Source organism: Microcebus murinus, chromosome 3 (assembly GCF_040939455.1).
Source record: "Microcebus murinus isolate Inina chromosome 3, M.murinus_Inina_mat1.0, whole genome shotgun sequence".
NCBI classification, from domain to species: Eukaryota; Metazoa; Chordata; class Mammalia; order Primates; family Cheirogaleidae; genus Microcebus; species Microcebus murinus.
The window spans coordinates 91,810,780-91,824,131 of NC_134106.1; the positions used below are offsets into that span (position 1 = coordinate 91,810,780).

The window sequence follows — 13,352 nt, forward strand, 5'->3', positions numbered from 1 at the left end:
ACCATTACTTCTGCTCACATCCCATTGACCAGAAATCAACTACACAGTCAACCGCCCTGCAAGGGAGGCTGGGAAATGTAGAGGAATATATAGATGTCAGTAAACACCAAAAGTATCTGCCATAGTTCGCCCTCTAGTTACCAAGGGTCAATTTCCTTTCCTCTTTCCAAACTCAGTGCATGCCTCCCCCTCCCCCAAAGGAAACATCAAATTCCACCTGGCCTCTGCATTCAGCTCAAAGGCTAGGACTTCTGGGTGATGTGAAGTTGTGGGCATAACTCTGGAAATTCTCTACATAACATGACCATCTCTTGATCCAGTGACCTATAAACTGAAAAGAAAGTCATTTGAACAAAACACACAAGTCATTTCTCTCTCTCTCTCTCTCTCTCTCTCTCTCTCTCTCTCTCTCTCTCTCTCTGTCTCACACACACACAATACAAATGACATGACAGTGATAGGATAACCACAATAAAAATTCCCATTTGGGAAAGGGACAAATGACAAGCACACAGTAGCCGTTAATACCCAGGCTGGCCAGGCAGACATAGTACAGCGCCCCCATCTTGTGGGTGGAGAAGGTCCTTGAGACGGCCCCAACAGGGAATACCCCCTTTTCCATTCTTCTCCTCGGACATCTCGGAGTGGGTGTTGGTGAGCTGCAAGCCAACAGTTGGCCTCCTTCTGCTGAAGGAAGTTGTTTTCAATCCTGAAAGACATTTTTAGTACAGGCTTATCAGGTTTTTTAGTAATATAAGCCCCCCCCAGAATTGCTAGGCTCCCGCAAGCCATCAAATATAGGTACTCTCTCCCCCATTCCCTTTTAATTCTGTTTATAATTTAGCCATGTCTTTCCTGAGCTCATGTCTTTCTTGAACCACCTTGCCAAATGCAGTCAATAGTAGCCAACATACACAGCTAGTGTTTTGGTTTTTCTCCATCCTTTTTCCCTAAAGCTACAAGGTTACTTGGCACATACTGCCTTCCAAGTTGTCATAGGTGTCAGTTTCACCGAATGTTTTGCCACCTCAAAACATGGAACTTCACCTTTCCAGTCTCTGGGGTCAGTTCCCTTGCCACCCACCTATTAGGCCAATGCCACCAAGGACCTGTTTTTGTTGAGCAGCATCCCAAATCCATGACCAATTTTAGTACTAGTCTGGAAAGGTAATGGTAGCTGCTGTGATGAACACCCTTAAATCTCAGTGACTCCTAAATAGATCTTACTAAGTACCTGATACGTAGTCAGGTGCTTAATCAAAATTTGTTGAATAAATGCAATATTTTATGTATGCAATATATGCAGATTGGTTGTTTTGACTCATTTCTATTTAATCTTTCACAATTAAGGAAACTAATATTTAAAGAAATTAAGTAACACCCCCAAGGTCACATAACTGGCATGTGGTAGATCTAGGATCTAAATCCAGACCTATGACCTTACACGTGCTTGCGCCCGCAGACCTCTCCCAAGCAAAAGCCAGAAAGAAAACAGACTTCCTCCTTTTCTGTGCATTCACAGCAGAGACAACCTAAAACCTGACCATTTCCCTGTAGTTTTAGATTTTTTTCTCTCTTCACACAGTTTCAATCAGAAGTATTATCCTCTGTCCATTGCATAATAGAGACTTTAGGTGGCTCAAAAATATAGCAGAAAAGAATCCATAGTTTTTGAAATAACAAACGAGGTTTTTGTCCTGAAACATGTTTGCATAACTCTGCACAGTGAACATACTTAATAGTTTGTGCCCATGTCAATATTTCTGTTCTCTACTGATAATCTATTTATTCAACGGATGCTTTCTTTTCATTTAGTGGATTTTGTTACATCATAACTATTTATTAATGTATACCTTAATCTACATTCACTTCTGTACAAGCTTTGACCTACTAACAATCCCTAATAGGAACATATATGCAAACCAAAATTGTTGATTGATCTGAACATATATGCAATGCTTTATTCCTTCATTCAGTATTTATTGAGCACCTATTATTGATCAAGTTCTAAGCAAGACCTGTTTTGAGATATACTATATATTTTTTAAGTCACCATTTTCAGTTGACCACACTTTAAGTTGGCTGTAATTTGAAAATTTGAATTCACAAATAGGAAAGGTAGTAGAAATGGGAAAATTTGTAACACTGGCTACAGACCAAATGTCAGAAGATTTATTCAACTACATAGGCAGACCCTGCACAGTAAGTATCTTTCCTAAGATTTATGGTTCACATACAGGACAAAGCTTAAAATAAGACCAATGCAAACAACATTATTTTGGGTATTTTCATGAAAAAAACAGGTACAATAATTTTAAATTTTCAAGCATATAAATTAAGGACAGATTGTATGGAAATAATTCTGTTAGCAAAAGTGATGGTTAAACATAATTCCAGTAGTATCGCTGTTTCATAAGTTAGGGCTTAAACTTTCTTGTTTGCTTTTTTTTTTTTTTTTTTTTTGCTTCCAGTGAAACGATGCCATTTGTTCCTTAGGCATCCCTTTAAAAGGCAAAAGCAACTGGAAATAACATGGAGAGAAGAGCAATGGGTGAAAGAGAGAAAAAGAACTGTTCAGATACCTGACACTCTTGCTTTCATTTAGTTCAGCCTGAGGTTTGCAGAACATGACCCTCTCCTGCTCATTCCTAACTAGTGTATATATTAAGCTCTTTGAAATGTGAGTATTATGGGAAGGATCGCAGTTGCTTTAAATTATAGAAGTTGGCAAGTGCCTGGGAGAAGGAGTGGGAGGTTGTTTAAACTGAGAAAGACAGTTGCAAAACTTCGTACAACAGCATGAGCTCCAAGCTTCAAACACATTCTCATGCTCAAACGAGCACTTTATTTTTCATCAAGTTATTTTTTGCATTGTTTTGGAGCATTTTTGAATAATAAACACATAGTTCTGCTTTAAATTTTTTAATGGTTTCCGAATTCATGGGACAACCAAAGCAAGAAAGCCTCATGTTTTGGGGAAACGTTTGATATCAGCCATGCCTAGAAAAGGTAAGTTACCATTTTCACTGCAGTTTTTCTCCTTTTCCCTCCTGTTCGGCCTTCACTGGAATATTTTCTGGGAGAAACTTAGATAGCTATTTGTAAAGAAATGGGGGAACTTGTAGAAAGTATGTCAACGAATAATAAAGCAGAGGTTAGAAAACCTCAGCAGTAGTGAGTTCTCCTACTTTCTATTCTGTTTGATGCATGAACCTCTGTGAAATACTGTTTATCTTTCACTGTATGAAAAATGTCATTTCTCTTAGAAAATGTGAGGGGGTCTTCAAAATCTCCAATCTGAGGAGTCTAGCATTTGCCAGTGTGGTCACGGGCTAACTGTGATTGCCAAGGTCAGGGTATCTATGTTTTATTATTCCATTATATGCAACTCAACTTCTGGAGCCGTGATCCTTCTGTTAACTGAGAAATCTTTCCCAAGGAAGATTTTAATATCATTCCATAAATCCTCTCAAACGTGGTTACTATGACTTCTTATAAACTCGTTTTGCAGAATATTTTTTTAAAAGGTAAATAAATCACTTGACTTTTCCTTTGTAACGACATGGGAGGATGTTACAGATATTATAGATCCTGAGGGGGAAAAACAGTTCAACGCAACTTTCGTTAATTCATGTCACAGTCGGCTGACAATGTTGTTACTAAACAGGGTGACTTTGCCTTTTCGATTGTGCCTCATAAACAGGTAGGGAGCAGAGAAGCTAAGATGTTTTCTTGTTTATCTATGCATTGGTCATATGAGAAATATCTTGTGGTTTGAGGTGGAGAGAGAGACACGTAAGCATGTGATGCGTTCTTCCTATTTCCCTGAGAAAGTTTCTGTTATCGGAGATCCCATCTTTCCGAGGCAGAATTCCAGGTGCAAAAAAAAAAAAAAAAAAAAAAAACTAGATCTTCACAGAAATCTGCAAATTTTTCCAGCAGGCTAAGAGTTTATCACAGCCCTGCATTCATGCACGTACACACCCGCTCACAGGCAGAGGTTTAAAAGTCCCTGTGTGTTTGAGTGAGCTTGAGTGGTTTGGGACCACTAGGTTGACTTCAGTCTGCAAAACGCACCAGGACGGAAACATTAGCAAACAGGCGTGGGTGAGATTGTGAGGGCTGCCGGGGCAACCCCACTCTTGTGCTGAGAGAACTCCACTTTCTTGCCATACTTGCTCTTGCTCTGTTTCTGGAATATTTTTTTCCCCTCTGTGTCAAATTCTAGTTACATAAGGCAGATTATTGCGGCTTCCTCTGCTGTATGGTGTTAGTGAAAGGAAAGGGATAAGGTCAGGGGAAGGACATTTTTACAGAAAAGTGAGGAGGCAGCTGGATCAGCTCATTGCAAGGTGGTCAAGAGATGCCATTAGTCACCTCTCTCCGTCCATAGCTGTTAGTGGAGTCGGGGACCCGCCACTGCCAATTCGTTGCCCTTCTCTTTCTGGTGTCTTCTCTGTGCTCACTTTCTCCTTCCACTCTTGCCTGCACCGGCCGCTGGACATTCAGAGAGGGAGCAGTGGGGTGGACCAATGAGACGAGCACTATCGTCTCCCTCCCGTCCTCTCTCAGCCCACCCCAGACCAGTCGGGGAAGCCCCCACCCTATTCGGAGTGGGGTCTCCAGGGCCCCACCCATGACCTCATCGCAGGCAGCCGAGAGCTGGGATGGCCAGCGGTTGCATGGCGCCTGAGTGCACCCTGGGGACGGGTGCGGCCGAGAAATGCACACGCAGTGTGGCATGACGTGACTGTGAGGAGCCGAGCGCGCACTTCCCGCCGCGGGCCCTGGTGGAGGCTGGCGGCATCCCTGGAAGCCAGGCCCACCGGGCCCACCAGGCCCCCGCCCCTGGGCTCGAGGAGGCCCTGAAGAGGACGAAAACAAAAAGTCGATCAGGGTTGCAAACACGGTTGGAGCCAGCTGACTCATCTGAGGCGCGGTCACTGGGGGGGCTTTGTAATGAAACCTGGACGGAGCGCTGGAAAGGACAGGTCAGGGTTGTCCCCAAAAGGGCGCTGATGACAGAGAGAGAGACCCCAAAGTGACCTAATCACGCTTCGCAATCTCAGAGAGGCTGGGAGAGAAAGGCAAAGGATGAAGGAAGAGAGTTTTAACTAAGGAACTGTTGGGAGTGGCTTGGGGTGTGAAGCAGGCTTAGCCCAGGTTTGGGGTACAGTCTTAGGCCCCAGGCTTATGAACCTGGATCTGAAAAACCCCAAGCTCAGGGATCAATGGCTGAGGAGTTATTAAGGGGCTCAATAACCCCTAACCGAGTGTCCACTCTGTGTCAGATGCTTTACCAGAGCTCTTTGAACATGGCGTTCGACAATGACAGACCAAACAGTGCAGAAAGTACAGTGAGAACACAAAGGAGTGCTTTGCAAAATGGCTTGCTGGAATCAAAGAAAGCTTCCCACAGAGTTACATTTGAACTAGACCTTGGAGAATGAGTAAAATACCATGAGGGAGCCAAGAGGGACACGCGTATCCATGCAGAGGCCAGCATGCAGGGGCACAGAGGGAGAAAGATCATGGCTGTGCCCATAAACCAAGTAGCTTGGGGTGGCAAGCCTCTGTTTCTCAAAGTGTCCTCCGAGGAACACCAGTTTCATGGGTTATTGATGAGAGAATAACCCAAAGTATTTCCTGGTCAGGTAAATTTGGAAATGTTGAAAGCTGTGCACCCCCGTGGACCAGAACCTCAGCTTTGGGGTCACAAACATCTGGCTTCAAATCCCAGCTCTACCCTTTAACTGTCGTGTGAACTTGGATCCATTCAAACATCAATTTCTTCATCTGTCAAATGAGAATAGTATTTATATCCATCTTATGGGGGCATTCTTAGGATTAAAGTAGAGACTCCATACAAAGGCCTACTATCCAAGTGCTTCATATATAATGGGAGTTTAATGAATACTAGCTATTCTTATTAGCTATTAAATGCTTGTTTCTTTACTGAAGGACTTCTCACACATTTTAGTTGGTTACTGTGTCCCCCGACTGCCATGAGCGGGTTATTAATTAGAATCTAATGTTTTCCAAACTCGTTTGACCATGAAACTATTTTTTTCCCAAGAAGTATCACACAGACCATGGAATGCATGCTGGAAAGTGGTGAGATAGAGTTGGCCTGCTGAGTTGAGGACACATGTCCTTCAAATGCACAAAATTTCCCAAGATGTAATTGAAATTTACCAATTCCCAACAGCCACTTCACAAATTGTCTCCTGTATTTCTATGAAATAGAAGCCTAAGAACTGAGATTCTCATGCCTAAGAAAATTGACTGTTTTAAAAACTATTGCAAACTTTTAGGAAAAGAAAAAGTGGCAGCAAAGAAGTTCTTGTCAGTACTTCTACACTTGAAAAGTCAGCCTTTCCTAAGTTGAGGACCTACTATGTAGAGGAAAATGCAATAGTGACAAACTAGAAGAAAACATAATCTTACCTTCAAGAAGTTATCTATCAAATGGGAAAATAAAGCATGCATTCCAATATCTAAAATGCAAAATTAGATATTGCAATACCAAGTATAAGAGAGGCTCAAAGTGAATAGGAATTCAAAGAAAAGGGGAACACAGGTCTCTGGAGTAATAGGAGTAAACAGTCACGCTCTTGGACATTTACTGTGTACAAGGAACTGTGCTGAGTACTTTATAATATGATTAATGTATCCTACAACAAGGCCACAGGGTGGTTGTGGACTAACCCATTTCACAGATGAGAAAACTAAGCCCCAGAGAAATTCAGTACCGTTCCTGGAGTCTTTCAGTGTTTAAGTGGCAGAGTAAGATCTCAAACTCAGGTCCATCTCTTGTTCTGTATCCCTCATCCAGGAGAGACTCTTCATAGGAGATAATAAGCAATCTGGCCTTGAAGGATGGATAGGGTTGGTTGGAGGGGCCTTCCAAGCAGAGAATAGAATGTTCTCAAATGCACAGGACAGAACAGCATGGGCAGTCGCAGGAAAGCTGCCCTCACAGACTAAGTGCATACATAGACAGCAGAAGGACATGAGCTTGGAAGACTTGTTTGGAATCAGATTGTAGAGAGCCTTGAATGCCAAACCACAACGTTTGGATTTTTTTTTTTTTAATGGAGGAATTATTTAAGGTTTGTAAACAAAAAAAGTAACATGATGAAAACAGTGACTTAGGATGATTAATCAGAGCTCAGCAAAGGCAGAGATTTAGTTTCCAGTTAGGAAATAGATTTGTTCAGGCAAGAGATAGCAGCAGCAGCTGCTCATGCAACAGTTAAGGAATGGAGGTGCACGTTGGGCTCAGTCTACTCCAAGATCTCAGTGTACTCCAAGACTGTCTCAATGGTCTTTCACAGTAACAGCCCTGAGACCTCACTAAATCCAGATTCTATGTGGGCCTCATTCTAAACCCTGTAAAACGGGGGGAGGTGGAGAACAGGAGGGGTAGGAGGGACTTGTTGTCCTCTGAAGGCCCCCTCAGTCCTCAAACTCCATGAAGATAACATGCTAAGTACTTTTATGGAAATAATTAACTATACGGTTCCCAATTCGATCACCAGGCTCCAAACCTCTCCTTCATATCAAGCAGGCATAGTTCCAAAAGAACATTAGGGTCTACAAAATTTTATGGTTTGCGGCTATAGCAATTACATAGTAATGTTATTGGCACGCAGTGATTAGGGGAGGGTGCATTTTATTATAGCCCTCCAGGAGAAACTTTTGTCCATCCTCCTGGCTGGCTGCCTTTTTCAAAATCCAACTGTCTACTTCTTGTGACTGAGAAGACTGACTGCAGTTTGTGCCATGTCAGGATCTGGTGGTGCTTTGAATGATACTTATTCACGTAGGTGAATATGTATGACCCTCTGCAGCTCCCAGACAGGTGGCAAGAGCAGAGATTCATTCACCTTTAAATTCTCCAATGCCTTATAACTATAGCAGGTCTGAATCTTAATTCACAAATGCAAGTCTACAAGAAATGTCATTTTTCTTTATTTTCTTGAATTTAACTTAAATCTCATTCCAGGAGTCCATGCCAGCAGGAGCTTTAGTTTCTGAAATTATTGAGGCTTCTACCCCCACCACCTCTAACACCAGGGTCAGGCAAAAATCCTGGGAGGTCTTCCATCAATTACGCCCACGCCTATAAATTTCCTGTCCTTCTGATGTCCATGGATTCTGCTTTCAAACCCTGTTCGGGGCACCTGGTGTCTAAGCAGTACCAGGCAGCCTTCCCCTGAGAAATGTGGCATGCGCAGTGAGCATTTCCACCTCTCCCGGATACACCAGCCCCCGGTCTTCCCCAGGCCTCAGAAAACCTCCCACCCAAAGTCCCTCATTCCCCTCTCCCCAGCATACACGCTTGGGCTTGGACTTCCTGAAAAGAAGTGTTTTCAAGAAACTTCTTTGTACTTCCCTTGAAGCAGGGAAGTACAAAAGGCTGGGCAACACTTTTGAAATGATAAGTTGGAAGTGAAGAACAGCACACAACTTAATATTTCAGTAAGTTATTCTGTCACCCACCCAATAGATATTCAATAATTGTCAATAAAATAGGTGCCCAATAGATGGTAAAGTGGCTTCTTCCAAGTTACTCATTTTACCACCAGAGGAACTATTTATTAAGATCAGATTAATAGTGTCATTTTATTAAGTGCCTACTGTCTGCCAGAGCTTTATATATATTGTCTCTTTGTCCCTGTTTTCTAAATGAGGAGAGACATATAGCTTACTTGCAATTACTAAGAGATGGGGCAGGTAGGTGTTTAAACACATGTTGTGCCTGTCTCCAAAACCTACATTACACCCTTTCCCCATGGCTACAGGGCCTCTCAGAAAGGATTCCTTAATTTTTATTTAGCATTCTGGAGCTCTTCCCTTGACTAATCCTTCAGTCACCATTCCTGATTAAAAATTTTTTTAAATGGAGTTTTGTGGGTTTTTTTTACCATAAACATAGTATGACTCTGCCTGATACAGTAATACACCCAAAGAATGGTTTATTACCCCATTGCATCAGTCATCTGCAAGGTGGCAGGGTGGGAGATTCAATCCTATTTGAGAGGTTAAGCACTCTGGCCAAGGCCACAAGGTTAGAAGATACCTTAAACTTCCATGCATGTTTACTATCTTCTGCCCCCAAGTCAAAAGGAGGAAGCTGGTTCTAATTAATGAAAGGCTAATTATACCATAGTATTAAATATTGGCAGTTTTAGGGCCTTCGTATGCTACCAATAATATAAGGCCCCATAGCTAATGTGGTTGTTATAAGGCACATCTTACCAGACCAGATGTACTCTAACAATATTTGAGAGCTGTCATTAAAACATTAATTGGTGGCCTTGCCAGGAGCTAACACCCCCCAAACAGCTTGCTCTCTTAAATTGGTAAGTGATTTTTTTCAGTTTTTTTCTTGAACCATTAATTTATTTGGAAGAGGCTTTTTAGGAAGTAATTTTTGTCCCATTTCACTCTAAAAATCTAATTTGACATGAATGGAATCTTAGTTAAGGGATTCTTTGAATGTATCAGAATTACCAGCCCCTTTAATCACAGGTGTCTCATCTATCAATTTCCCACGTCATTAGCATTTCCTCCTTTCCTTACAATAAAGACTATATTCCTTGACATGGTCCCAGGGCCCTTTGTAGAATATTCCTCTTGACTGTCTTCCTTGTCTTATCTTGGTCCCTACCACACTCTTCCATACACCCAATACCCACGCACAGCGAATGCGTCACCACTGTTTCTCAGGCATCCGTCTTCTACGTGGGACGTGGGTCTAAAGAATCTGAGTCCGTTCCCTTGACTTTGTACAAATTGTGTTGAATCATATAAAATTGATGACCTTCAATCATTTTATTATTTACCAAAAAATGGCAATTCTATATGACCCCAATATAATCTGGGGAGGGAAAGAAAGGCTCTCATTACTTGAAGACAATTTACATCCCAGGCTCTTAAACATTAATATAACAAAAATGTGTTGATTGCCATCCTGTTCATTCCTGAGGCTGAGATGGGATAGCATCCAAACAGACTTTCAAAATTTGTCCAAGCTACAGGTCTCACCTTCAGCTTCAAGAAGTAGCAAAAACTCATACTTAATAAGGCCACCCCTCCCATTATATTAAGAACACCACTGCTCCCCAGAAATTCTTCTTTATTATGCTAGAATATCGTCCTTTTTAACAACTCTCAGTTGGTCCTTGTTCTGATTTTAGAAGTAGCAAGGAGAAGTTGACTCTCTTCTGGCATTTTAAATACTTGACGGCTGTCATCATCTACCTTCCCCATCCTTGGGGTCTTCCAGCCTGAGTTTACAGGGAGAACTTTCCCCAGACACCCTGAGGTTCACCCAGGATATATATATGCTCCTCTTGAAGCAGAGAAACTTGACCACCAGATTCCAGATGCCTTTTATGACTCGTGCCAACTCCATATCAGCATTCTGGGAAGGATTGTGGCTATCTGAAACCCTGTACTGAGAAAGATTTTGAACCCAATCTGGAGTTAGCCAGAAGGTATACTGAGTGCAATTAATGATGTGTAAGTGAGAATCAGATATTTGCCAGGGCTACTCTAATTACTACTACTCTGAATATCATCTGACACCCCAGAGTACAGGGGAACTATTATCATTTCAGATTTAAATACTCTATTTCCCTGGATGCTCAATTTGTATCAGCATTGCTAGTTAAGCCCATCTCATAAAAGATCAACTAAAACATTCAGATTATTTCTTAAACATAGTTGCAGCAAAACCTGTTTTCACCCATGAAGTGGTGCTGCTTTTCTTCATAATTAACTAAAAAGAATGAAAAATCTGGACTATGGATCCCTTTGTGTGCTACTTTCAGCCCTAACCCTTCCTGGCTGTGTGATTGTAGGTGAATTATTTGAACTCTCTGAGTATCATCATTGAAAATGGGAATATCATATATCTGCTCCACAGGACTCGTTGGAAGTACTAAATGAGATATTATGTATGCGTGCTAGAAGGCAGAATACAAATGCTAGTTATTTTAGGAGCCTGATATTTTTGGCTGGCCAACTAACCCTCCCCTTGGCCTCTGTATTACGGGGGATTTCTTCTCTCTGGGCAAATTGACACTTCGTGGGGAATTAAAAACAAAAGTATAAGCAAAAGGAATGAAAACATACTAGGTACTTAGGGAACAGACTTTTTTTGTGGGTGTAAACATGTCAAGGGAGAGAATTTCAGCCGAGGTTAAAGTATTTCCTCTATGCTATCAAAGCAGAGTGACAAGCAAACCCCAGACTGGCTCTCCGTGGCTTGCTTTGCTTATTCAAGGCCAGGGATGTTTGTGTGGGAATGATTTGTACATGCCATTTGCTCACACAGTCCTACATTGCTGCCTTAATGCCTTTGCTAACATTTCCCAGGGATACATTATCAGCAAAACATTAGTGTAGCTCTAGGCAATATGCTAAACCAGGGGCTACAGCCCTAAATCTTGTAGACCAAGCAGGAAATGCACATAAGTGAATAAGTATGGCAGAGACCCCAGAGGTTTAGGGCTGCATACTCCACTTGAGATGGGCAGTCACCACCCACTCCAGTGGACAGTGTCCATGGGGCAATATGGCCCATGGCACCACATCTACAGATTTTTCAAGAAGACCCATATATATGGATTTTTATGTGAATATTTCTATTTTAAAAATACTTGACATTCAACAACTATGTCCTGAATAAGCACACATGGGCATACATGTTGCCCTACAAACACTGAATAGCAGAACACACTCACTACGAGGAATGTATAGTCGTAGGTAAACCCTCATTCTATCCTCCCAGTACCCTTCTAAGGTTGGTGCTGCTCTATCCCTATTTTACAAATGAGACCCAAAGCCTCATCATCAATTAGAAGTGACACATTCATAAAAGAACATATAATCTCTTTGCCTATAGGGCTAATGTCTTTATGTCTCGTGCCGTGCAGGACTGGAGGAGGAAATGTAAAATGGAAGTTACTGCCCACTCCTCCAGAGTTGGCAAGCTGGAGTGAATGATGATTTTTCTGGCCCCTCTTGACAACTTTAAATATTCACCCCCACTTTGCCCCTTTGATGGGGAATCTGAAGTCCTTTCCTCTCTCTTCATTGTGTTCGTTGCCTCACTTCCCTCTCAAGCCTAAATTCCCTCTTTGTTTGTTTGCATTTACACTTTATTTCCCGAAGTATATATGTCCCCGGATAACAGAAGTGCCCAGCACAGTGTCTGGGACATAGTAGAAATTCCATAAATCTCTGTTGGTTCCTTCTACACATGATTTGAGGCAAAATGAAAGAAATACGTAAAAATCAAGCAGTTTATATGGAAACAGAAAATCAAAGCTGTGACAGGAGGAGGAGGAGGAGCAAAATAATGTAAACCACAAGGACCAATCTGGTTATTATGATTGAGTGTGAAATTTCACTTCCTGGCAGCCAAACCCAGAGCCTTTGCGGACTTAAAGTGACCCCTCTGTTCTCTGCTGTGCTGAGGCTGAAGGACCAAGGGAGGGGAAATGAATTCCTTGTCTTTTGCCCTGCCCTGAGTCCCGCCTTGGAACAACTGCTTTTCTCCACATCTCAGTTTTATTTTCAGAAATCCATTAATCTCCCATTGAACAAAATCCACTGCAGCATTGTGTTACAACTTCACTGAAATCCTATTTAGAACGTTGTTTTGTGTAGCGAAGAATACCAGTCTTATAATGAAGGCAATTTATAGCTGAAGCTGTTGCTAAGGTGTTGCTAAAGGAAATCTGTAACTCTTGGTTAATCAGGAAGCTCACTGAATACAGACAGAATCAAGCTACAGCTGGGTGGTTTATAGGCAGAAAGTGTCAGATAAAGGAAGGGAGGAAAGAAGGAAGGAAGGGTGAAAGAGTGGAGGAAGAAGGAAGGAAGGAAGGAAGGAAGGAAGGAAGGAAGGAAGGAAGGAAGGAAGGAAGGAAGGAAGGAAGGAAGGAAGGAAGGGAGGGAGGGAGGGAGGGAGGGAGGGAGGGAGGGAGGGAGGGAGGGAGGGAGGGAGGGAGGGAAGGAGGAAATGAAAGTTTCTTCTGAATCTTTTTCCACTTTTCTTTAAAAATACTCATTTTCCTTACCCTGTGCTCTCTCCTGTCACCGTTATCTTCCCTCTGAGGCCTACAAATGAATCCATGTCTCCATCTCTGGCCACTTAATCTAAGTGGACATCTAGTCCTTTATTTCCAAAACTTTCTCCTGAAACATAGAAATTTAGCCATCTCCACCAATTTTCTATTTTGTTTTGACCCAGCCATTCTTCCAGAACACAAGTGATCATTGTTTAGGGATTAAGACTGCCATTGCTATCACACTCTGGACGCTACTCGTCAGTG

General features: G+C 42.1%; 1 protein-coding gene across 1 annotated transcript in view; it reads left to right on the forward strand.

The window, feature by feature from the left end:
- Positions 1–2,500: 2,500 nt before the first annotated feature.
- C1QTNF7 (C1q and TNF related 7) overlaps positions 2,501–13,352 on the forward strand; it is a 112,480-nt gene continuing 101,628 nt past the window's right edge. The window contains exon 1 of the mRNA XM_012737569.3: positions 2,501–3,009. Within this exon, the coding sequence (XP_012593023.1) occupies positions 2,997–3,009 (13 nt within the window). The 5' untranslated portion in view covers positions 2,501–2,996. The remainder of the gene's footprint in view (positions 3,010–13,352) is intronic.